Source organism: Drosophila innubila, chromosome X, assembly GCF_004354385.1.
Source record: "Drosophila innubila isolate TH190305 chromosome X, UK_Dinn_1.0, whole genome shotgun sequence".
Classification (NCBI taxonomy): Eukaryota; Metazoa; Arthropoda; class Insecta; order Diptera; family Drosophilidae; genus Drosophila; species Drosophila innubila.
In genome coordinates this window covers 38,033,157-38,057,634 of record NC_047626.1, presented here as the reverse complement: position 1 = coordinate 38,057,634, position 24,478 = coordinate 38,033,157, and the positions used below count along the sequence as shown (strand labels likewise).

The 24,478-nt window shown below is 36.1% G+C and overlaps 2 protein-coding genes and 1 long non-coding RNA gene across 3 annotated transcripts in view; 1 reads left to right on the top strand and 2 right to left on the bottom strand.

Annotated features, from left to right (window-relative positions):
- The window catches only part of LOC117794102 (von Willebrand factor A domain-containing protein 8), a 73,541-nt gene extending 63,790 nt beyond the window's left edge, over positions 1 to 9,751 (bottom strand). Inside the window, exons 1-4 of the mRNA XM_034634584.1 lie at positions 9,521 to 9,751; positions 9,006 to 9,433; positions 8,620 to 8,940; positions 7,991 to 8,562 (exon numbers count right to left, since the gene is read on the bottom strand). Of these exons, the coding sequence (XP_034490475.1) occupies positions 7,991 to 8,562; positions 8,620 to 8,940; positions 9,006 to 9,433; positions 9,521 to 9,710 (1,511 nt within the window). The 5' untranslated portion in view covers positions 9,711 to 9,751. The remainder of the gene's footprint in view (positions 1 to 7,990; positions 8,563 to 8,619; positions 8,941 to 9,005; positions 9,434 to 9,520) is intronic.
- The window catches only part of LOC117794103, a 192,094-nt gene extending 172,073 nt beyond the window's left edge, over positions 1 to 20,021 (top strand). Inside the window, exon 3 of the mRNA XM_034634585.1 lies at positions 19,142 to 20,021. Coding sequence (XP_034490476.1) covers positions 19,142 to 19,463 — 322 coding nt within the window. The 3' untranslated portion in view covers positions 19,464 to 20,021. The remainder of the gene's footprint in view (positions 1 to 19,141) is intronic.
- Positions 10,840 to 12,489, bottom strand: LOC117794104. The gene is made up of 4 exons (XR_004618359.1): positions 12,425 to 12,489; positions 12,204 to 12,365; positions 11,939 to 12,132; positions 10,840 to 11,471 (listed from the first exon to the last, which is right to left on the bottom strand). It is a non-coding gene; the product is annotated as an uncharacterized LOC117794104 (long non-coding RNA).
- Positions 20,022 to 24,478: the final 4,457 nt, after the last annotated feature.

Here is a 24,478-nt window from a genome sequence, read left to right as displayed (position 1 = left end):
CATTATTAAATTATAGTGAATTAGTATATATTTAATAAAAAATTTACCCAAGCTTTGAATTCATGCGATAAACAATTTTTTTTTAACTTTAATCTCTTGAACCTATTCAATTGAGCCAAAAAAAGCTTGTAATTTTAGGTAGGCTTTTGGGAATTGAAATAATTGTAATATTTGTACTTTTGGTAAAAACCGGAAACTCACATCTTATAAGCAACTAAAATATCTATTAAATAAAAAATGTTTCATCAAAATTAACCAATTGGTTCAAAACATCTGGCCAATTTAATTTGACGAAAGTAGTAAACCTATTCAATTGAGCGGCAGTGTATATACAATACAGATTAAAAATTTTGTGTGCAGATGCGGTTGGTAACTATGAATACATTTGCATAAAAAAACAAATTTCGGAAAAATGGCATTTACGTTATTTATGCAAATAGGGCTCTATATAGTCATCTGATTATAACCAAATTTGGTCAGGATGTAACATATGGTAGAAAATACACAATATATGGGTTTGGTTGAGATAGATCTAAAACTAACAAAGCCATTGATACTAAGCAATTTTTTCAATGTGTAAACTTTGACCCCGAATTTGAAAGGAAACGGTCTTTTATTTAATTTGATCAAAATAAACACAATTAATAAAAAAAAAAAAAAACAGAAATAAAAATTCGGCACTTTTACCTCTCACTCGTTTATTTCGGTTATTTCTTAATTCAATTCGCTCTCCCTCTTTTGAATGCGTACTTTTCGGCTCGCGAAGAGCACACTCATCCATTTAATTCGTTAGAATACACAAACGGCTTCATTCAATTCTGTTGAGAGCAGAGCTCGCAAATAACCGAAGTGTCCGAGAAAAAACCGATCATCTTGGGACACTATGAGTTTGGGGGAGTAAGCAAACATACTCAGAAGTGTTTTCGGTCAACAGCAGTTCTTCTAAGAGCAAGACACTTTTTTTGGTGTTCTTGTTGGTTCAGTCTCTCGCAGACTACTTTGATTGGACACTTACGGCAAAACAGTCTTTTTGTATGTATGCGTGCGTCTGTGTGACCAGCGAACGTAAGTTTTGTTTCAGTCGCAATTTCATATGCGTTGAGGCCTATTCTTGTCTCTTTCTCGCACACACCAAGAAAAAACACTATTAGGAGACACTTATTGCGCAGCGGTCTTTTAAAGACAGTTTTGCAGTGAGCAGTTACTCAAAAGTGTCTCTTCCTTAGTTGTTTTTGAGAGACCGATCCGTTTGTTAATTGGAGCCAAACAGTCGCACCGAAGAGCGCAAGCGAAGCGAAAAGTGTTTTGCTCAGAGAGAGATCGTGTGTGCTTATTTTTTATGTTTTGTCAGTGTAAAGACTGCGTTGGAAAAATTGGTTGACGGTTATTTGCATTTTCTTTTCCTCGAATTTTAAAGTAAAAAAGCTAAGAAAAGAGCTAAAAAAAAATCCATAATTTTCTTAATTCAAGAATTGATATTTTTTAAGCTACTGGTTTAAATCTTAAACTTTGTATTATGGAATTATAGATTTATTCAATAGCTTTCAGAAAAAGTAAAGCTTTGGAAAATGGCTTTTGGCATTTTTGAATAGTGAAAAAGTGGGTTTGGATCTTGTAATAGCCCAAAAGTTCAGATTTGTTGCCTAGTGTTAGTAACCGATTCATGTATAACGGATGGTTCCGGTTCAATCAAGCATTAAATTTTCAAACTTATTTTGATTTAAAATTTGAATATTTATCTTATTAAACAGATCTTTTTGAAATCAAAGAAGTTTTGTCCTTATTATGTATTAACTTTCTTATATAATTTCTTCAACTTATTTTTTTTTTGTGAACCGAAATCATACCGATATATTAAAACCGATATACAAAGATTTTTTGTAACCGATAACCAAAATACAAACATAGCCGAAACCTTAACTGAAACCGATATTGGATTCAGTTTGATGCCCTGATAAAAATTATAATTATAAATGAAAATAGTTCGGCATTCGGCACATTGCGCAAGAAAGTCGACATTCTTTTTATCCGAAAATATATTGTTTGTGCAGTGCCGATTGCTGAACTATTTTTTTTTTTTAAATGGAGGGTTGGCAAATTGTGCATCAGGTCATGCCCCAATAGGTAACACAGGCCATATAATAATAATATACACCTCTTATGGTCTCTAACAACAATATATCTTCTCGAATATTTCCTGTGTTTATCAACCGATCTTGATAAAACTTTTAACGCACGTAAGGACTTGCCTCCCATTTTGTGTGCCAATTCTAAAGGCTGTAGGCTTAAAATTGTTCTTTATATTTATGTGGGCGGAGGTGGGAGAGGTCGAATTCTAATTCAAACTTGATATAATTCACCACATTTGGGAGTTTTGTCTTTTATAGTCGTGACGACTTTTAATTATCTCGACTATAAAAGACAAATCTCCCAAAACTCTTGGTGTGTGCGAGAAAGAGACAAGAATAGGCCTCAACGCATATGAAATTGCGACTGAAACAAAACTTACGTTCGCTGGTCACACAGACACACGCATACATACAAAAAGACTGTTTTGCCGTAAGTGTCCAATCAAAGTAGTCTGCGAGAGACTGAACCAACAAGAACACCAAAAAAAGTGTCTTGCTCTTAGAAGAACTGCTGTTGACCGAAAACACTTCTGAGTATGTTTGCTTACTCCCCCAAACTCATAGTGTCCCAAGATGATCGGTTTTTCTCGGACACTTCGGTTATTTGCGAGCTCTGCTCTCAACAGAATTGAATGAAGCCGTCTGTGTATTCTAACGAATTAAATGGATGAGTGTGCTCTTCGCGAGCCGAAAAGTACGCATTCAAAAGAGGGAGAGCGAATTGAATTACGAAATAACCGAAATAAACGAGTAAGAGGTAAAAGTGCCGAATTTTTATTTCTGTTTTTTTTTTTTTTTTTATTAATTGTGTTTATTTTAATCAAATTAAATAAAAGACTGTTTCCTTTCAAATTCGGGGTCAAAGTTTACACATTGAGAAAATTGCTTAGTATCAATGGCTTTGTTAGTTTTAGATCTATCTCAACCAAACCCATATATTGTGTATTTTCTACCATATGTTACATCCCGACTAAATTTGGTTATAATCAGATGACTATATAGAGCCCTTTTTGCATAAATAACGTAAATGCCATTTTTCCGAAATTTGTTTTTTTATGCAAATGTATTCATAGTTACCAACCGCATCTGCACACAAAATTTTTAATTTGTATTGTATATACACTGCCGCTCAATTGAATAGGTTTACGACTTTCGTCAAATTAAATTGGCCAGATGTTTTGAACCTATTGGTTAATATTGATGAAACATTTTTTATTTGATAGATAATTTAGTTGCTTATAAGATGTAAGTTTCCGGTTTCTACCAAAAGTACAAATGTTACAATTATTTCAATTCCCAAAAGCCTACCTAAAATTACAAGCTTTTTTTGGCTCAACTGAATAGGTTCAAGAGATTAAAGTTAAAAAAAAATTGTTTATCGCATGAATTCAAAGCTTGGGTAAATTTTTTATTAAATATATACTAATTCACTATAATTTAATAATGAGTAAGACCTCCTGCCTTAAGTATCACTTCTTAAATACAACCTGGCAAGGATCTTAAATATTTTTCAATAACTGGAAGCGAAATCGCGGTCCAGGCTTTTTTTAATCACATTAATTAAGGTCCTGGTACCTTCAAATAGTCTGTCGCCCTCGTGTCCAAGACTCCCCATATTTTCTCCATAATGTATAGGTTCAGATAGTATAATTATAACTCAGGCAATCTCACATTTTGATCTTCAGTCAACTGTTTAATGCCCCCTGTTGACTAAGTAGGGCGTTATTGCGCTGAAATGTCCGTGAAAGCCGGTCAAATAATTCGGAAAGTTTGGAAAAGCTCTTTATAGTTCGTATTTTAGTTGCCCCGCTGGCATTAACACCGCATTTTTGAAATTTGACAGGATTTGACAGAAAATAATTTGACAGCTGTTTAAGTAGAACCAGCTCAAATGAACGTTTTTTCCCGTGCCAAGCATATCGAGCAAGTTGGATTTTTTTTTAACATAGTGGCACGACAATCTATATTATTTTTGGCTCTGACCACATTTGTATTAGCGATTATGCTGTAATTTAGTTCAAAATCGAGACATTCTTTACATGAATTTTTTCAAAGTAAGTAAATTGAGATATGCGGTTCATTTTACTTAAATTTAGCTGTGAAAACCCTAAATGAATAACCAAAAAGAGTTGGCGTCTCTAAGTTATCTCTGTTGATCGTGAACCTTTTCAGTTGAGCCAAAAAAGCATGCCATTTTAAGTAAGCTTTTGGGAAACGAAACAATTTTAATATTTGTACTTGTGGTAAAAAACTGGAAACTTTTACATTTTATTAGCAACTAAATTATCTATCAAATAAAAATTATTTCATCAAATTTTACCAAGTGGTTCAAAAGATCTGGCCAATTTAATTTGACGAAAGTCGTGAGCCTATTCAGTTGAACGGCAGTGTATTTACGAAGATATTGACCTGTCAATTATAACGTAAGCGACAAGCGGCATACGAAACACGACACACGATAACTCAAAATTACTCTCTCCTGTAAAATTTGATTTTTGGCGCGTACGTTATTTATGCAAATAGGGCTCGATATCATATACATAGGTCATATAGCTGTCATAGGAACAATAAGGTTCAATTTAACCTTTAGTATGAAAACTTTTTTGTTTCTTTGGATATAGCTGTCATAGGAACAATAAGGTTCAATTTAACCTTTAGTATGAAAACTTTTTTGTTTCTTTGGATATCTCATCCAATCTCACAGATAGGGTTTTTTGTACTGGAGTAGGAAATAAATATATTTTTTAGTTTTGTATAGATATGTGTGTAAGAAATAAAAAAATACTTCAGTGGTTCCATTTTCTCCATTAATACTTTCCGAAAACATCTTGCCAAACGTTTGCGTAACATAATTGCGCGGTTGTTGTGTTCCGAGAACTCTGACATTCTTGGCATCGTTCATTTCGTTCGCTCCGAATTCACTGAATGACGTTCATTTGAATACTCAAAATTGCGCAGAAATGAGTATTCATTACGTTTAGAAAAATAACGTGCCTTCTTCATGTAATGCACACATTCTAATTGAACGTGTCCGACTAAAATGTAACGAATATTAACCGATTTGGGTATTCTTAAAAAACCTGTAAGTCTGATGTTTTTCAGCCGATCTTAACAGTTGATGTTGTTTTTAAGAGCATTATGTAAGGGTTAACTAAGAAAAATAATAATTATATTTTAAATTATTATCTATTAAGGTTCAATCGCAGTTATGTCGGATTTTTTTAATTTTTGGCTAATTTCTCAAAATTAATCGTCGATGCGCCACCTCAGGATGACCCCAAAAAAAGTTGATTTTTTTTACAGATATTGCTTTTATAACGTATCATCAATTGATGATCTTTTGCTTAGCCTTTTTTCAGTTTTTTTACTTTAAGATTCAAGGAAAACTCGAAAAAAAATTAATTCAATTTTCGTTTCTATTTTATTTATATAGATGTATTAATTACACGTCGTTTATGATATGATTTATAAAATCTGTGGCGAAACGGCGATATAATTTGTTTATCTGTATCGATGTTTTTTTTCGAATTTTATGACTTTCTTATGGAGCAGCATGACCTTTAGTATGAAATTTTTTTTTTGTGTTTTTTGAGATACCTTAACCAATCTCACACAATATCAACTTGTTGTCTAACACATTATGACCATATTTGGTTTAAATCGGATTACTATATCATATAGCTGCCATAGGAGGGAGCGGTTCAGTATTAGTATGAAAACTTCTACTGTTTCTTAAGATATATCATCCAATCTCGCAGGTTGTGTATTTGGTAATGTGGTATACATCCATACCAAATGTGGTTCAAATCGGTTCACTATATCATATTGGAACGATTGATCGAAAATCTGTGTTCAGTATGAAAAACTTTCTTCTTTTCTAAGATATTTCAGCCAAACTCACAAATTCTGTATTTTATATTGCCTCATTTATCTCCACCAATATCGGTTTAAATCGGTCTACTATATCATATAGCTGCCATATGATCAGTCTAAAATCAAGTTTTAGTAAGAAACATTTTTTTGTTTTGAGAGATATCTTAGCTAAACTGATAGAATATGCATTGAAGTTTGTCTTATGCATCCTGACCGCCAGCTAGTTTAGCGGGAAAACGCTAATCCTGCTAAAATTGAAACCTCAACAGTTTCCAAACCATAGAAGCTACAGATATGTTCTATATAACATTGAAAAGGAGTGTTTGAGGGTATGCGTACCTTTAAACTTTTTTTTCCAAAGTACTCAGGTAACATTTTGCATGTAGATTAAGGTTTTTTACCTTACATTCTGGCGATTTATGACAAAAAGGTTCTAACGATTTTTATTAATTTGAGTATGTTGTAACACATAAAATTTTGCGTTTGGTATATGAAACATAAATTTTGGCTATGTCGTTTGGAAGATATTGCCTGTTAACTGAATATATACATTTTACTATCGGTCGAAAGTCACGTTTAAGTACGAAAAATTTATGGTTTTATGAGATACCTCAACCAAACTGCATTTAACTTGGTTTTATATATCCTGACCAAAGTTGGTTCAAATCAGACCACTATATAATATAGCTGCCATAGGACCGATCGGATGAAAATTAGGTTTTAGTATGAAAAACCTTTTTTGTTTTATGAGATATTTTAACCAAGTTGACAGAATATGCATATAGTTAGTTTTATACATCCTGACCGAAGTTGGTTTATATCGGACCACTATATCATATAGCTGTCATCGGACCAATCGGACGAAAATCAAGTTCTACTGTGAAAAACTGTTTTGTTTTATGAGAAATTTTAACCAAACTAATACAATATGCATTTAAATTGGTTTTATATATTCTGAATAAAGTTTGTTTAAATCGGACCACTATATCATTTTGCTTTCATAGGACCGATCGGTCCAATAATTAGTCTTAGTATAAAAAACCTTTTTTGTTTCACGTGATATCGTAACCAATCTAATATAATATGCATTTAAGATAGCCTTATAGATCCTGACCAAAGTTGGTTCTTTCTCATATAATTTCTTCAACTTATTTTTTTTTTGTGAACCGAAGTCATACCGATATATTAAAACCGATATACAAAGATTTTTTGCAACCGATAACCAAAATACAAACATAGCCGAAACCTTGGATTCAGTTTGATGCCCTGATAAAAATTATAATTATAAATGAAAATAGTTCGGCATTCGGCACATTGCGCAAGAAAGTCGACATTCTTTTTATCCGAAAATATATTGTTTGTGCAGTGCCGATTGCTGAACTATTTTTTTTTTTTTAAATGGAGGGTTGGCAAATTGTGCATCAGGTCATGCCCCAATAGGTAACACAGGCCATATAATAATAATATACACCTCTTATGGTCTCTAACAACAATATATCTTCTCGAATATTTCCTGTGTTTATCAACCGATCTTGATGAAACTTTTAATGCACGTCAGGACTTGCCTCCCATTATGTGTGCCAATTCTCAAAGCTGTAGGCTTAAAATTGTTCTTTATATTTATGTGGGCGGAGGTGGGAGAGGTCGAATTCTAAACCAAACTTGACATAGTTCACCACATTTGGGAGTTTTGTCTTTTATAGTCGTGACGACTTTAAATTATCTCGACTCTAATAATCTTCTACCCATTTTGGGTAGTGAACTTAAAATTTGTCGTTTTTGATATTTTTTTTATTACTGTATGTTGTTTCGTTAATTTTAATCGAGTTTTCCATGATTTTATTATATACTTAATTATATTTATTTGCCACGTGATTCTCATGTGCAAGTGCAATAATAATGTAGAATAGAAAGAACACACAACGCAAAAAATAATAGGCAAAATTAAATTCTCCAGGAGAATTTATTTAAAGTTCTGTTTTACTTACCGTTGCAATACAGCGGATGTACTTCTATTTAATTGATGAAGACCATTTAACATAACAACCGATCCATTTTTGGCAGCACGTACCAAGGGCGAATCTTGCCAGATTGTGTCGCCCTCAGAGTTAGTAACTCGTTGTTGTAAAAGATCCCTCGAGGTCATGTCTTCGTAGAGCATCATTGATTCCGCGGATTGATTTTGCAGGTGCATTAACTGCTTTGTAAGCGTAAGCTTTCCAACGCCCTTCTGGCCGACCAGACACACGTCACCCACTGCATAGGTTTGTAGCAACAAAGCGAGCACTTGACGTTGATGCTCTAGATCTACAAAGAAGTTTCCTTTTGATACTGACGTTGATCCACTGGGAAAGCGCAGTTGTAATTCGTTAAGTTGAACATTGATGTGATCACCCTCAACATGTGAGGTAATCCGCTTGACACTATGTGAAGACACACGCTGAAGCTGTAGACTCGTGAACAATTCATGAATACGTTTTTGCTGCTCTGGTTTTAATGTGGATTCATATGGATATACGGTTGATATGACATCGTGCAGAGACAGTGCTGGATTAGTTTGCTAAGAACAAATATTACTGGGACAAATTCTGATCGGGTAAATATTCACATAGCTTACCATCATCTGGGCAACCCGTCCAAGATTATGTACAGGAAAATCGGGCAATTGGATGCTCTCGTCTGTTTCTTGAAGAGTCAATGCAAAACTAAGTAATTGCTTAAGTTTATCCGCAGGTACATTGGGCGTCAGCTGATGCAACTCATCGTACAGCTCCAAAAAGCTGTATGGTGAGACATGGCGTGATTGAAACCGCGATCGTAACGGCGGATCTAGGGGCGTGCCCTTATATTTCTGAACGGGAAGCCCAAGTGCCACGACACGAAAGTCTTCTGAGACACGCAGTATTCCCCTATCTTCGAGCTGCTCTTCTGTGTGTGTCTGTAAGTTTAGATCCGGTTTTAATCCGTTATATTAATATCCAATCTGCTGCTTTACAGACACACCTCTAATAATTTATCGTAGCGTTCAGGGGCCATTAGGAATTTACCACTTTCCAGATGCATTTCGCGATTTTCCAGAAGATTGTTTAGTACTGGCAGCACATTTCGTTCGCAATGCTCAACGCCGTCCAATACTAGAAATCGACCGTGGAGTGCAGCGCGTACTGCGCACTGATCATAGTACATGGAAGTCTTATTCTGAATCTCACGTTGCTGCTTTAGATCGCTTTCGGTTGTGTCGCGACTAAGCGCAACGTATTCCAATTCACGCTGCGTCAACTCTAGATACTGCATAACCAACTGACGTCTAAGCGGCCCTGGACCACCAATCAGAAACATATCTTGTCTCAATAAATCCTTTTGTAACATCCACCGCAGATGATGGAGTGTACTCTGACTCAACTGGACCGTACCATCCGATGCATAACTCACTATAGGTATAAAAGTTTTATAAAATACATATGTGTAAATACATTTCTATTTAACATTGAGAACTATTTCATATCAATAAACTTTACCATATTTTTGGGGTACCATATGAAGATTCTTGGGTTTTTTCAAGCGCATAACAATATCACCAATGGTTATCCGATCACCATCTAAATCGGTACTATATCTGGCCACTGTCGCCCAGCTTTGTCCGCACCATAACCTTTGGATGCTGTAACGTAACCGGGAACCACCTACGCATTGTAATTGAAATATCATTGTAGTCGATAAATAAGAAATTAAAAAATATAATATCAATTATTGCAGGAGTATTGTTATCTAGGAAAGGGTTATAAATAGGGTTGTTGATAATAAATGAAAATATCAATATATCGATATTTTTCCCAAAACTGATATATTTATATCGTAATATTTTTGTTGTCCAAATATCGAATATGCGATATTTTTTGGGATATTTTAAGATATTTTTGTGTTGGTCACTCTGGGAAAACGTCGAAAACGACCCCGTAAATGGGAAAGTGATCCCTTTCAATTCTGGAATTCACATAAGGCGTCCATGCCGGGACTTTATAAAATCGACTTAAGATACCTCATCAGCTCTGGTAGCTCAGTGCCTTCAGAGCGGGTGGTGTCCGCTATAAAATGTGTCATCTGTGACTCTTGTAGCCGAATGACAGATGTCCATAACACAAAGCGTATTTTTAAAGTCCTTGAGATCAAAGTATTGAAACTAAAAGTTCGTTCTTTTTTAATGTATAATTAAATTCGCTTAGTTATATAACATATTTATATCGAATATAAAAAAAACTTAGTATTTCATTACATACTAGTATCGAAGTAATAAACAATGTATCTTATTATATACCATGTTTATGCAGTGCATTAAGTTGCCTTTATTGAAAGCGAGTTACCTTAAACCGCCTTTGTAAAAACTTTTTTAATGCGATTTAACGTTAACAGGGATTGAGCTCGCTTTTAAAACCGGTCGCTAATTTTTACGCCGCTTTAAATATAAGTATAAACACTTATCCCTTAAAAAATGTACTACAAGACCGTATGGTTGTAAATGCAACTACTAAGTTCCATTGAAAATGCAACGATATGCTAAATATTTAATAATTACACAATAATAACATAATAAAGTCGCACGTTTAAGCACTTCAAAAAATGTTTTGTAGGAACTTACGGTTTAAGTTAAAATAAGGTTTAGCTGCTCCATAAACATATATGTTATGTTCATGTTTTATCGTTTGTGCCAGCTCGATGTTATCTTGTATTTCTTGTTACTATCGGCATAGTCGATATGTTTGTTATTTACTTAAATAGGTTGTTATCGCATATTTTTTATTATCTACATTAATAAAATTATTAGATTTACGATGTTTTCCTTTATAAAATATTAAAGACAATTATTTTTTATAGCTAAAGGGTATTTCATAGCACGCATGTTTTGTGCTTGGCTTGCTATGCCAGCAACGAGCTCGGCCAGCCAACTGAATCGAAACCAAAAATAATTTCCCTCAAACGACGCGTCCACCAAAAAATTACCCAATTACGCCCCGTCATGGCTTTAGCTGAGACACTTTCAGTTGTATGGGATGACTTCTCTATAGGTTATTTGCTTAGTGATAATGTGCAAGGGGGTAGCGACCGTGCATTTTAGGACAACAGCACACTTGTGCCTACGCTCGGTTCGGAAAGGAATCTTTGCGTCCCGCCAAAAGTTGTGCCGCGTCTGGAATCGAGCAGCACTGGCAAGCCTCGTGCCACACGAGAAACCTTCGTGACGTGCAAGGAAGAATTTATCTGTGCCGAGTATTTGTGCTGACTCCGGTTGCTTGTGCCGTCCCAGATTTTGTGCTGTCAAGGAGTCAGTCGACTGATCAGAGACATATCAGAATCGGCAAGGAGTATTCACAGGAGACGATCACCGCGTATGGATGTGGTTTGAAGTCGTCACTGCAGCAGCACGTCAACGACGTATAGAGAGAAATTCAACGTAAGACAAATTCAACGCCGCTATAATTTTGGAAAATTTATTAATATTTATTGGAAATATAAATGGAATGTCGTACATAACAAAAAAAGTTAAACAAAAGAAATTACAGATTTATAAAATATAAATTAAAAAGTTGAAATCTTAACCAATTTAAAATTAAAGTAAAAATACAATTTAAGTCAAATTAAAAGTTTTTATAACATAAGACTTAAGAAAAGTAAAAGTAAAGTAAAATCAAAACTATAGACAAAGTATAAAATGAGATAAAAAAAAAGGTTAATAAAATCAGTAAAAGTAAAAACGCGACAAACAGTTTATGAATAACACAAAAACAATAACACTGTAAATTATCTCAACAAATACAATATATACATATATACAGATATAACAGTGCCCTATCCAGGGAGCTCTTTAGGTAGTCATTAAGCGATACATATTTACATTTACTCACACACTAATCACAATCACATTTATTTCTCAAACTCACCTGTATCAATACAAATAAATATATACATATATACATATTTACGACAATTCCCGCGGCGTCTCCGCATCGTTGGCTTGCCACCTCATCACCGGCAAGTTTTTTACCTTTTTGCAGCATCATGGTGTTCCTGATATGTTGCGTTGTCTAATCGTTGTTTATATTTTTGCCTAATTGTTTGATTGTTTAATACATATCTGTAAATAGAAATTAAGATACGATGTTAATTATGGAGAAGAATCATATGACGAGATAATATAATACTTACCTGATGATGAAGATGTCCGTTTAATTATTTATATAGGGTGAAGGGAAAACACGATGGCCAACACAGGATGAAGTAGGTCCATTCGGTGGCCAACATGAGGGAGATGACGTTGAGGTGGTCATCTCAGGCAGGGCGGGTAAGCCTGGATTCGGACCCAGGATCCTGTTTGGACGAGACGTGGATCAGTCTTAGGTTTTGTGAATGTTTGTTTGTTTACTTACCGTATTGTCGTTTATTGCAGGTTTTGTTGTTTATGTTGTGGATTTCTGTCGTGTTTTGTTGTAGTGTTGTGTAGCCCGTTCGCCACAGCTGCTTGTGTATCGATGCTGTAATCGATTGTTCGGACTTCTGGCCAGAGATGGGACTCCACCTGAGAGACTGATGAGCCAGCCGGCGCGGCCCAAGGAGAAAAAGCAGTTCGTAGCATATACTAAAAATAAAGTTATAAGCAATGTATCTTATTACATACTAAAATCAAAGAAATAAACAATGTTATGTATGCTTAATATATATAATCTATAAATCTTATCATTTCTTCTTGTTGGGCAGAGTATAACTTTTTGTAAGAAAAAACGAAATAAGAAAAATATCAAATATATATTTTAAATCGATATATTAAATATTATTTTGATATTTTTCAAAACAATATATATTTTCGATACGATATTTAAAAAATATTCGACAGCCCTAGTTTTAATATGGCAATATCGATATTATATCGATATCGATGTACGATATTTTAACAGGAATCAATATGGTATCACCACTAAAGCGGAGTATGGTCATAAGATTTGACACAAGCGAAGGAAATGTGCTTAATATTTAGCTGTCGGCGAGCGAATGTCAGTGCTGCCAACGCAACACACAAAAATAACCAAAATTATGATGGTTACTCTGTTCCGACAATTGTGCTTTGTTTACATTTTTAAAAACGCACAACTGTTTAGATTGCATTGAGGAAGCGTAGGAAATGTAAAATGACGAAAGTGTTGGATATTTAGACATTTAATTCAAGTAGAACGAATATGCAAAGACACATAAAACTTATGTGCGTACTTTTCAATTTTATTAATAAAAATTAATCATTTATATAATTTGAGCTGACAAATTGTATCAGTTTTAGCTAATATTCTTGATATGTTGTCCTGGTTGAAAAACACAAGACGTCTTTGTTTTGTTTTCAAATGAATAACGGCCATTTTTAGCTTGACAGGCGTAAAATGTTTGAACAATTCCATATTTTCGCAGTTACCCGAGCTAAAAGCTGGCAGTGTTGAAAAACGAAAATTCCTTGATCTGGCAACTCTGTGTTATCCGTTCTCCGAGCAAACAAGCTAAAACGCTGGCTGAATTTCTGTCGAGCTAATTTAGCAACTGTTTTTTTTATATGGATTTGACATTTACACACAGCTTTTATCTTATGTCCATACTCAGCTTAAGCATATAACCTATAGAGAATTCGTTTCGTACAACAAAAGTGTCTACAAAAGACGCCAGACATTACACACGTCGCCACGTGAAATTAACTTATACCTGCAAAGAAGGACAGTTAGTGGTATCACTAGGCAAATACTCTAAAGAGAACCCATCCGATTCAAATGAAAGTGTCCGCACAAAACGCCAGACATTGAGTACACTGGAGAAATTTACTATGGACCTGAAGATAACGGGCCGTTCTTATCTGATTTCCATTGCCAACTAAAGCAAGGTACTCACATCAAAAAATGGGTAAATATCTATCCCAAAAAAAAAACCTCTACACGAGGTAAAAGTCTAGTGACGAAAGCAATTTCTAGCCCCAAAATTTCTGATATCCAATTTTGTGACGAACAAAATTCAGTTTAATCTAAAAATTTTAAATAAAAATATAAATTAATAAAAAAAAGCGAAAATTTGCATTGTGCACTGTGAGCAAAAAGGGTGAGCTTCTTTGTACATAAAAATAACTTTTTGCGCAGTGCCGAATGCCAATTTTCGCTTTTTTGTTATTAATTTATATTTTTATTTAAAATTTTTAGATTAAACTGAATTTTGTTCGTCCTTTCGATCTATATACCGATCTGATCGGACAGTCGTAGCAAATTTTCCATTTCAGCTGTATATATAGTTAGTCGCCTTTCGCACCCTTCGTGCTGCTTTCGTCACTAACGCGAACTGCCGTCCGCAGTGATAATACGGTTCTTATCTCAAAAAAAAAAAAACCACAAATAGGGGGTGATTTATGTTGAATTTATCAGTAAAAATTAGATTGGGGACTCACTCGGTTTATTTTTAAAAAATCATAGAAATTTTCATACAAAATTAAATTTTGCATGGTTGTATTGTGCAATTTGTCACTACTTTGTCCGTTTACCAACACTGCTTTTGTAAGCAAATCTGGTTAAGTACCTTATTTTGACGCTCTCGATTTATAGCCGTTTACCAACACTACTTCGTACTGGTGTTTAAATGTTGCCATAACTTTAAATTGAAAAATATTTAATTAGTGAACCGCATATTTCTTTTTAAAATATGTCATTTGCAGCTGCTGCGTCATCATTATGTATCCGCAGCATCTACGTCATCAGCGTCAAAATCGTCATCATCGTCTTCCCATCGGGATATGAAATATATGGGCCGTAAGCAAAAATTAAAAAAAAAAAGTCGCGCGATTTTTTTTTTTTAAATTTTGCCTGTGGCGTTTTTTTTTACACCTTAACAACTCACCTCATCTAAATGGACATATTCATTTATGACCAGCTCTTTGGATGGATTGTAAAGCCTTCCAATGGCCATAAACCCCTCATGGATCCTATCCGTGACATGTTTAAACTTCAACTTTTCACTGAGTTTTACGTTGTGACTCCGCATGAAGTCTAACAACTCTGAGTCTAAGAATCTCTCTCGCAGTAACATCACAACCTGTACACCACATTTTATAAAAATTAAAGCTTTCTGCACGATTCTGTTATATGTAGTGTTGGAAAACAGCTATCAATCGGGCGCGTCAAAATTAAGTACTTACCCAAATTCGCTTAAAAAAGTAGTGTTGGTAAACGGACAAAGTAGTGACAAATTGCACAATACAACCATGCAAAATTTAATTTTGTATAAAAGTTTCAAAGGTTTTTTAAAAATAAACCAAGTTAGTCCCCAATCTAATTTTTACTGATAAATTCATCATAAATCACCCCCTTTTTGTGGTTTTCTTTTGAGATAAGAACCGTTTTATACAGATTTACCATGTTTACTTCCATCGATGTTTTTGATGCTTTAACATCAGAACATAGATGTTTTTCGTAAAAATTCTTTATTTAATGCAGTGGTAACGTAATTTTGCTGTAAAAATGTATTCTATAGTGTACATTTAGACACCACTAATTGATTGAATTCCAAATTTATGTACAGAAAACAGATTTTTATAATCATTAGAATTAATAAACATAAAAATGTATTAACTTAGAGGTCATTCATTTACCATTCATAACAAAAATTATATGCCTTAACTAAAAGTGCATATATTTGATTATAGCAAATATCTTTGTCCTAAACAATACCGAAAACAGGTTACTGATTAGCCTGTTTTAGCAAATATGTACATACATATGTTTGTGTTCCTCTAACTAAACACATATGTATATTTTTAACTGAAGGTCTAGTAACACTGGATCGTGGAAAAAACTCCAAAAAAAAAAAAAAAAAAACAGTACAACACAACCAATCAAATGTCCCATACATTTATACACAAACTATTTAATTATTATTATTATTTATTTCCAACGATGTTTCTCCATCTCTACTTTTTGCACACGGATTTGATTACAATTACTTAAAAAAAAAAAAAAATGGCGTGAAAACACAAATTGAAAAAGAAAGTGAGAAAACTGTGTTTCTTAAAAAAGTGCAATTGGAATAATACTATTTATTTATAATGCTTAAGCTGCAATTTACACATTATCAGCTTCTTTTTTATCTTTGTCTTTTTAACCTATTTTAGTGCTTTGGCATTTATTCCCATGTCCCTTTCTTTGCTGTTATTCCAATCTGGGACATCTACAGCAATTATTCTGCATTAAGTACATATATAATTATTTAATTATCAATTATTGATATGCAGGACACAATTTCACCATTTTTCATTACCATGTTTATGCAGTAGCTTAAGCTGCTTTAAATGAAAGCGAGTAACCTTAAACCACCTTTATCAACCCTTTTTTAATGAGCTTAATGCTAACAGTGATTAAACGTAGCTTGCTTTTTAAGCCCGTCACTTATTTTGCTAGCCGCTTTAAATTATCGTATAAACAATTATCGCTTTCGAATGTACTAAAAAACCAGCTGTGTCTCATATAAAACTACTAAGTGAAATTAAAATCGCTACAATATGCCAAATAGTTTATGAATACACAATAATAATACAAATGAAGCCAAAACTATAAGCATTTTATAAAAATGTGTAGTAAGGAAAAATGATTTTAGTTTCATCAGGTTTAGCTGCTCTATAATCATGGTATTAATGGTCGCATTCACCAGAAAACGTGTGCACTGATCATGTATTACAAAAATTATATGCTACAGATACTTCCTGCTGAGCATTTTCCTGCCAACAGCTGATAATCGAATTGTCGATAAAAAATTTTATGAATAGCGCAGTTAGGATATTAAATTAAAACTATCTAATAAATTAAAATAAATTGTATTAAATTGAAAAACTGCTGCTGAAATTGCATATTGATAACAAAGAAATGTTTCGATAAACATTTTATGTCACTGCGGACGCCAGTTCGCGCTAGTGACAAGCGGAACGAAGGGTGCGAAAGGCGTCTAGCAATATATACAGCTTATATGGAAATTTGCTATGACTGTCCGATCAGATCGAGTTATATACCGGTCGAAAGATTTAGTCCTAACTTACAAAATGGCATACTAAATCTTCTTCTAACTCACCTGGTTCATGAGATACGGGGGTATAAGTAGGAGGGTCAAAACTTTAACAATTTTTTAAAAATTTTAATCAAAAATTTAATTAAATAAAATTAATACTTTGATCACCTAAATCCGACAACTAGCTCAAAAGATAATTAAATTTGAAATTTTTAGTGGACTTCTCAAAATGAGATGAAAAGTCAGTTTGTTTGCTGTCTGTTTCCATCAAGGCGCTAAAAAACCTTAGATGTAATTATGGGGATTTATTTCGAAAAACTAGAAAAGTTTTTTTTTACGGCTTTTTGAAAAAAAAAAACGGTAGTTTAGCGGGAAACGCAAAATCCCGCTAAGCCCCAATAGTTTCCAAACCATAGAAGTTACAGATATGTCCTTAATATCATTGGATATCTATGTAGAGAAATACAAAAATACCTTCGGACCGTGCAGACGTGTTTCTTTAAAGCGCTCCGAATTAATCAAAATTAAATAGTACTCAAGTGCAGTAAAAATCTAAAATTAGGCAAAGAGCCCCATAGTGCGATGCGCACGATCATCCATTTAGTTTTGAAAGTGTAATTAAACAAATATATAAACTTTAAGCAAATCAAATAGAATTTGAATTGAGCAAGTGTTAACTTCAATGAGTCACTACGATACCCGTGCCCAACGTCAGCGCGAGCAAGACGAGCGGCGACTCTCTTTGGCCAAAAATAACGCTTACTTTAGCTTTGTCTCAGAAGCAAAACCACCAACGCAACACACAACAGCCGAAAAATCAAAGCAGAACCTCTTAGCCGTAGAAGATGTGAGAGCGCGTTCTTGCTCTCCGATTTTACCAACTACAACTCCAAAAACCTGGAGCGAAGAGTGTGCCTCTCCATTACCGACTCCCTCACCGCGGAATCCACTATCACCACCAAACTTGCCCGTACAAGTCGCTGCTGCTAACGCTACGGCAACAACAACGTTAACTGTGTCAACAGTCGTCGTACCATCTTTTGCTGACCAAGCGCAAGCTCTTTCAACTACTGCTTCGATTGCAAGCGCAGCGTCAAAAGCAACGGGTCCGGCTAGGCAGACCGGAATGGATCGCTACATTCAAATAAAGCGAAAACTTAGCCCACAAAAAACACGGGAAAATAAATCAAAAATTAACCGCGGTAACTCAAACCAAACTGCTAGGGAACCCAGTAAACACCATCAATAGGTTTGCACCGCTGGCTGATACTGTCAACGACCAGCCTACCGAAGCAGGAAATGGACCAAAAGAACCAAAGCCCCCACCAATATTCATTCGAGAAAAGATATCCAACGCATTGGTGAACAAGATCGTTGACCTAGTTGGAAACAACAATTTTCATGTCGTTCCTTTAATTAAAGGGAACATTCACGAAATCAAGCTTCAATCAAAAGACGAGGAGCATTTCCGTAAAATCTCCAAGTATCTAAATGAAGCTAAGAAAAACTTCTACACTTATCAACTAAAAAGCAGCAAGGGCCTGCAGGTTGTACTTAAAGGTATTGAACCGGATGTAACCCCTTCCGAGGTCGCAAGTGCGTTAAAAGAGAAGGGTTTTCGCTAAGAGAGTGACAAATATTATAAAAAAAGCAAAATACCACAAAATAGCTCTCTTCAAAGTTGAGCTTGAGCCAGACAGTAAATCTCCAAAGAGAAATGAAGTACACGCGATCTACAAGCTGCAGTTCCTGCTGCATCCCCGGAACCCTGTTGATGAACTACACAAACGGAACGGTCCGGTCCAATGCTCAAACTGCCAGGAATATGGGCATACCAGGACGTTCTGCACGCTAGGTTCGGCAAGTGTAGCTTGTGGAGACTCCCATGGCTCTGATCCCTGCCTAGTCAACAAGGAAGACCCTAGTACAAAAAAGTGCGGAAACTGCGGTGAAAATCACACAGCTAACTAAGGAGGCTGTCCTGTGTACAAGGAACTAAAAAGCCGCATCCGACGTGTACCAACAGCACGCCATCCGCACCTGCCAGGTGCAACTATAGCTTCCCAAACTACACCCGACGTCTTCTTCGCCAAAGCAGCCAGGTCCTCATTTGGTCCCGCAAACACTGTCAACGGCATATCTTTCGCCAATGTTTTAAAATCTGGCCTTCAAAAATCAGCTCCCTCAGCAGTGCCCCCAAGGGTAATACAAGAAGATTCGAGTATGGATAACGCGCAGCAGCCCATGCAGCAGTCACAAAGCCCTATTGAAACGATGATTTTCACCCTACAACAAAGTATGATGGAGTTCATGTCGTTTATGAGATCAACTATGCAAAATCTTATGCAAAATCAAAACACCTTGATACAGATGCTTGCATCTCAACAATCCAAATAATCAATGGCGCCTCTACGAATATCTCTGTGGAACGCCAACGGTGTTTCACGGCATAAACTTGAACTTACCCAATTCCTATACGACAATCACATTGATGTAATGCTGCTGTCTGAGACGCACCTTACTAACAAATATAACTTTCAAATACGTGGATACATATTCTACGGCACAGATCATCCGGATGGAAAAGCACACGGCGGAACCGGTATTCTAATAAGAAACCGCATCAAACACGAATTCCACAAAAGGTTTGCGGCAAACTATCTACAAGCCACATCTATAATTGTACAATCGGACATCAGCAATCTTACTATCGCCGCTGTATATTGTCCTCCCCGCTTTTCAATCTCTGAAGATCAATTCATGCAATTCTACAATTCACTGGGACAGCGATTTATAGCAGCAGGAGACTATAATGCGAAACACCCGCACTGGGGCTCTCGCCTTGTGACCGCAAAAGGAAGGCAGCTATACAACGCAATCATAAAGCCAAGCAACAAACTCAACTATGTTTCCCCGGGTAGTCCTACATACTGGCCAGCAGACCCCAACAAACAACCAGACTTAATAGATTTTGCTGTGACAAAAAACATCCCACGCAATCTGATAAGCGCCGTAGCACTTTCGGATCTTTCATCCGACCACTCCCCCGTTTTATTAAATCTACTCCAATCCCCGGAATATGTGCAATATTCTAATAGACTCACAACACACAGAACCAACTGGCTCAAGTACAAGAAATACGTTAGCTCTCACCTCGATCTTGCTCCGCAGTTCAACATCGAAGCGAACATCGACTGCTCTGCGGACTTATTAGAATCAGTACTTGTTGCAGCAGCTAAGATCTCTACTCCACAACGCGCGCATGTGCAGACGAATAAACGTAAAACTAATCTTCAAATAGAACAACTTGTTCTGGAAAAGCGACGATTGCGACGTGAGTGGCAGTCTCACCGGTCGCCATCTACAAAACAACGCTTTAAAGATGCTTCACGCAGACTCAGCAAAGCTCTTAATCATGAAGAAGCAGATGCCCAACGCCGCTACAAAGAGCAATTATCACCAACCAGTACCAAGCATCCTTTGTGGAGGGCTCACCCTACGCTAAGTGCGCCGATCGAAACAGTAACGCCTATAAGAAACTCCTCAGGCTGCTGGGCCCGTAGCGACAAAGACAGAGCTAACACATTTGCTGCTCACCTACGTCATGTATTCCAACCAAATCCCGCAACAAATTCGTTTTTACTATCATCCTGTGTATCTGATAGTCCTGGCGAACCTGAACCACCTGAATTTCGTCCAAATGAAATTGTAAAAGTCATAAAAGAACAGATGAAACCAAAGAAAGCTCCAGGCTGCGATCTAATAACTCAAAAAATGATCATTGAACTTCCAAACTGTGCTATTTCCCTCATCTGTAAACTTTTCAACGCGATTACAACCATCGGCTACTTCCCAAAAAAATGGAAGAAATCGGTCATTATAATGATTCCCAAACCAGGAAAAGACCATACAATACCATCATCGTACAGACCAATTAGCCTACTACCGTGCTTGTCTAAGCTTTTTGAAAAATGCCTCTTGACGCGCATAATTCCTCATCTCAGAACACACAACACAATCCCAACACATCAATTTGGCTTCCGAGAAAAGCATGGAACTATCGAGCAAGTTAACCGAATAACATCAGAAATACGTACAGCATACGAACATCGGGAATACTGCAGCGCAATATTCCTCGACGTCTCCCAGGCCTTCGATCGAGTGTGGCTTAAAGGTCTCATGCATAAAATCAAATCGACGCTCCCAGTGTACACTCATAGGCTTCTCGAGTCGTACCTCTACAATAGAGTCTTCGCAGTGAGATGCAACACTTCTACATCTGATGAACATATTATAGAAGCTGAGTTCCCAGGGAAGTGTATTGGGACCAACACTTTACGTAATATACACAGCGGACATCCCCATAAACGAGCGGCTAACAACATCTACGTTTGCCGACGACACCGCAATTCTTAGTCGTTCCAGATGCCCCATTTAAGCAACAGCACGTCTAGCTGAACATTTGGCGGTAGTAGAGAAATGGCTAGCCGACTGGCGTATTAAAATAAATAAACAAAAGTGTAAACACATCACGTTTACTCTCAACATGCAAACATGTCCTCCGTTAGCACTGTCTAATACGCAACTCCCACAAGCCAAAGAAGTAACGTACCTTGGCGTTCATCTTGATAGGCGTCGTCTTGGCGGCGTCACATTGAATCAAAGAAAACGCAGATTAAGCTGAACGCCAATAACCTTTATAGGCTTTTGAGCCCCGATTTCCTCTCAGCTTAGACTACAAGGTTCTACTCTACAATTCCACCATAAAACCAGTGTGGACCTACGGCTCGCAGCTTTGGGGAAACGCGTGCAGTAGCAATATTGATGTCATTCAACGAGCACAATCAAAAATCCTGAGGACTATCACTGGGGCACCATGGTATGTTCGAAACGAGAACATTCATAGAGATTTGAACGTTATATACGTCAAAGATGAGATAGCAAGACAAAAGGCGAGCTACAACATTAAACTATCCTCACACCCAAATCCTCTTGCTCAACGGTTAACTCGGGTTTGCAGTCGAACCCGCCTTAAACGAAACGACCTTCCAGCCCAGCAATAAACCCTTGGGGCACCGTAGATTATATTAAGTCAACATGACTGTTAGTTGCTTTAAATATAAGATTTGATAAACTTATTGTAAGTCTCCCTTGGAGAAGATTCAATAAATAAAGGCAAAGTAAAAAAAAAAAAAAAAAAAAAAAAAAAATATCATTGGAAAGGTAAAGTTGAGGGCTTTTAGACGTACATTTGAACTTTTTTTCTTAAGTACTCAGGTAACATTTTACAGGTGAAATAAGGCTTTTTAGCTTCTCGTTTTTTTTTTTTTGGTATATCACATTTATCTGTAAAAACTCCTTTCGGCAAGATATCACCGATTAAGTGTATATATACATATTACTAAGAGTTCAAAGATGACAGCAGCAAAATATTAGCAATTAGTATAATATATATTAGTATATACTAATAAATATATATTAGTATATTAGCAAACCTATGTAGCAGACAGCTTTTGCGCAAAAACAATAAACAGGGTTGCCAGAAAATTTTGTTTTGTGTTGCAGAAAGAGCCAGTGTTACCAGATAGTTTAGTTTTGTTCTTTGACAATTCGGGCCTAAACTAGTTTAATTTGCCTTAACTTGTTGTGTCTTTCTGCAACGCACATGAAATTTATTTATTCTTTTTATACCCTGAGACCAGAATATCAGAATGTATGAAATAGGCAGAAGGAGGCGTGGCAGATCTCCAAAAGTATATTTATTCCTGATCAGGACCCACAGCCGAGTCGATTGAGCCATGTCCGTCTGTTTAAACGCGTCGATCTCAGAAACCATAAAAGCTAGAGACTTCAAACTTGGTCGTTTGTTTTTATTTCTGAGCCGGACCACTGTATCATATAGTTGCCATAGGAACGATACATCGAAAATGAAGTTTTAGTATGAAAAAGTTTTTTGTTCGTTGAGATATCAGAATCAGCCTGATAGAATGTGCATCTGAGCTTGTATTATACATGCTGACCAAATTTTATTAAAATCAGTTAGCTATATCATATAGCTGCAATAAAGACGGTCAATCGAAAATTAAGTCTTAAGTCTGTTCGAAAATCAACTTTTATAAAAGAGTACCTGGGCTCAGGGTATCCTACAGCTGGACTGTAGCCGCACCTCACCGCGAGCAAAGCGAGCAGGGGGCGGAGCCCCCTTGTTCTATGTATTATTAACGAAGACAACTTTTTAAATAAAGAAGAAATTCAACAAATAAATTTACATATTTTACTATCTGCATTAATAGTAATTATAATATAATGTCAAAAAAAGGTATTGCAAAAATTTCTGTATCCAAAAAAAAAAACCTCTTCACGAGGTAAAAAACTAGTGACGAAAGCATATTCGTCACAAAATTGGTTATCAGAAATTTTGGGGCTGGAATATGCTTTCTTTACTAGGCCTTTACCTCGAGTGGAGGGTTTTTTGTGGGATATCAGAAATTTTTGCAATTGCTTTTGCATTCGTACTGAGCAAGAACGAGAGCGAAGCCATCACCTTGTTATAATTTCGTCAAGTATGGGATGACTTCTCTATGGGTTATTTGCTTAGTGTTTGTATTTTACGTGTACTAAGCTTTTCTTTTATTGAAACAAATTATAATTTTTAGTTTAATTTAAATTTTTATATTTTATAATTTTGTAATTTCGTTCGACCTTTTTTTGTTATATATTGCAGCTCTTCAACTTTAAAATCTTGCCAAGCATGTGGCGGAGCAATCAGAATGGACTCACTGGAGCAGGATACTTAGTGCTGCCTCAGTGATGACGGCATGTTTGCCCACGATGATGCTAACTGTTGTTCCACAGGCTTCCACAGGTTCATCAGGATTGATGAACCACTTTGACACGATGCAGAGAGAACACGCACAAACACACAGCCTCGGCAACACAACAGACTCCGTGTTGGCCAATCGTCGGAGTGCTTTGATGTTGGACGACTGGGTGGCGTTATAGCATATCGTCGGAGTATCAGAGCGGATACCTGTATTTTCCTTCCCACTTTTCTTTATTTATTATAATTGTTGGACAGTGTGTCCGCTTACAAGAGAGTTCAGGAACGGAGGCTCCACGGCACTTCCAATTTCTCTCTTTAGGGCACACGCCCGCTTTTGACCGCAGCCAAAGTCGAACTTCTAATTACAATTTTTGACAGCCTCGTGGTCTTCGCAAAATGTAACCTATTCTCCTCTTTTCCCTTTCTTTTCAAATCCAAGAGATCGCCGTTACTGCAAAAACAAATTACATCGTCTCCCTCTTCATGATCTTAAAAGTAGGGTCGCCACCGCTTTCAAAAGCGTCGAGCGAAGCCATCACTTATAACGCACTTATCGCGTTTATTTTGTCATCTACATTTATAAATTTAT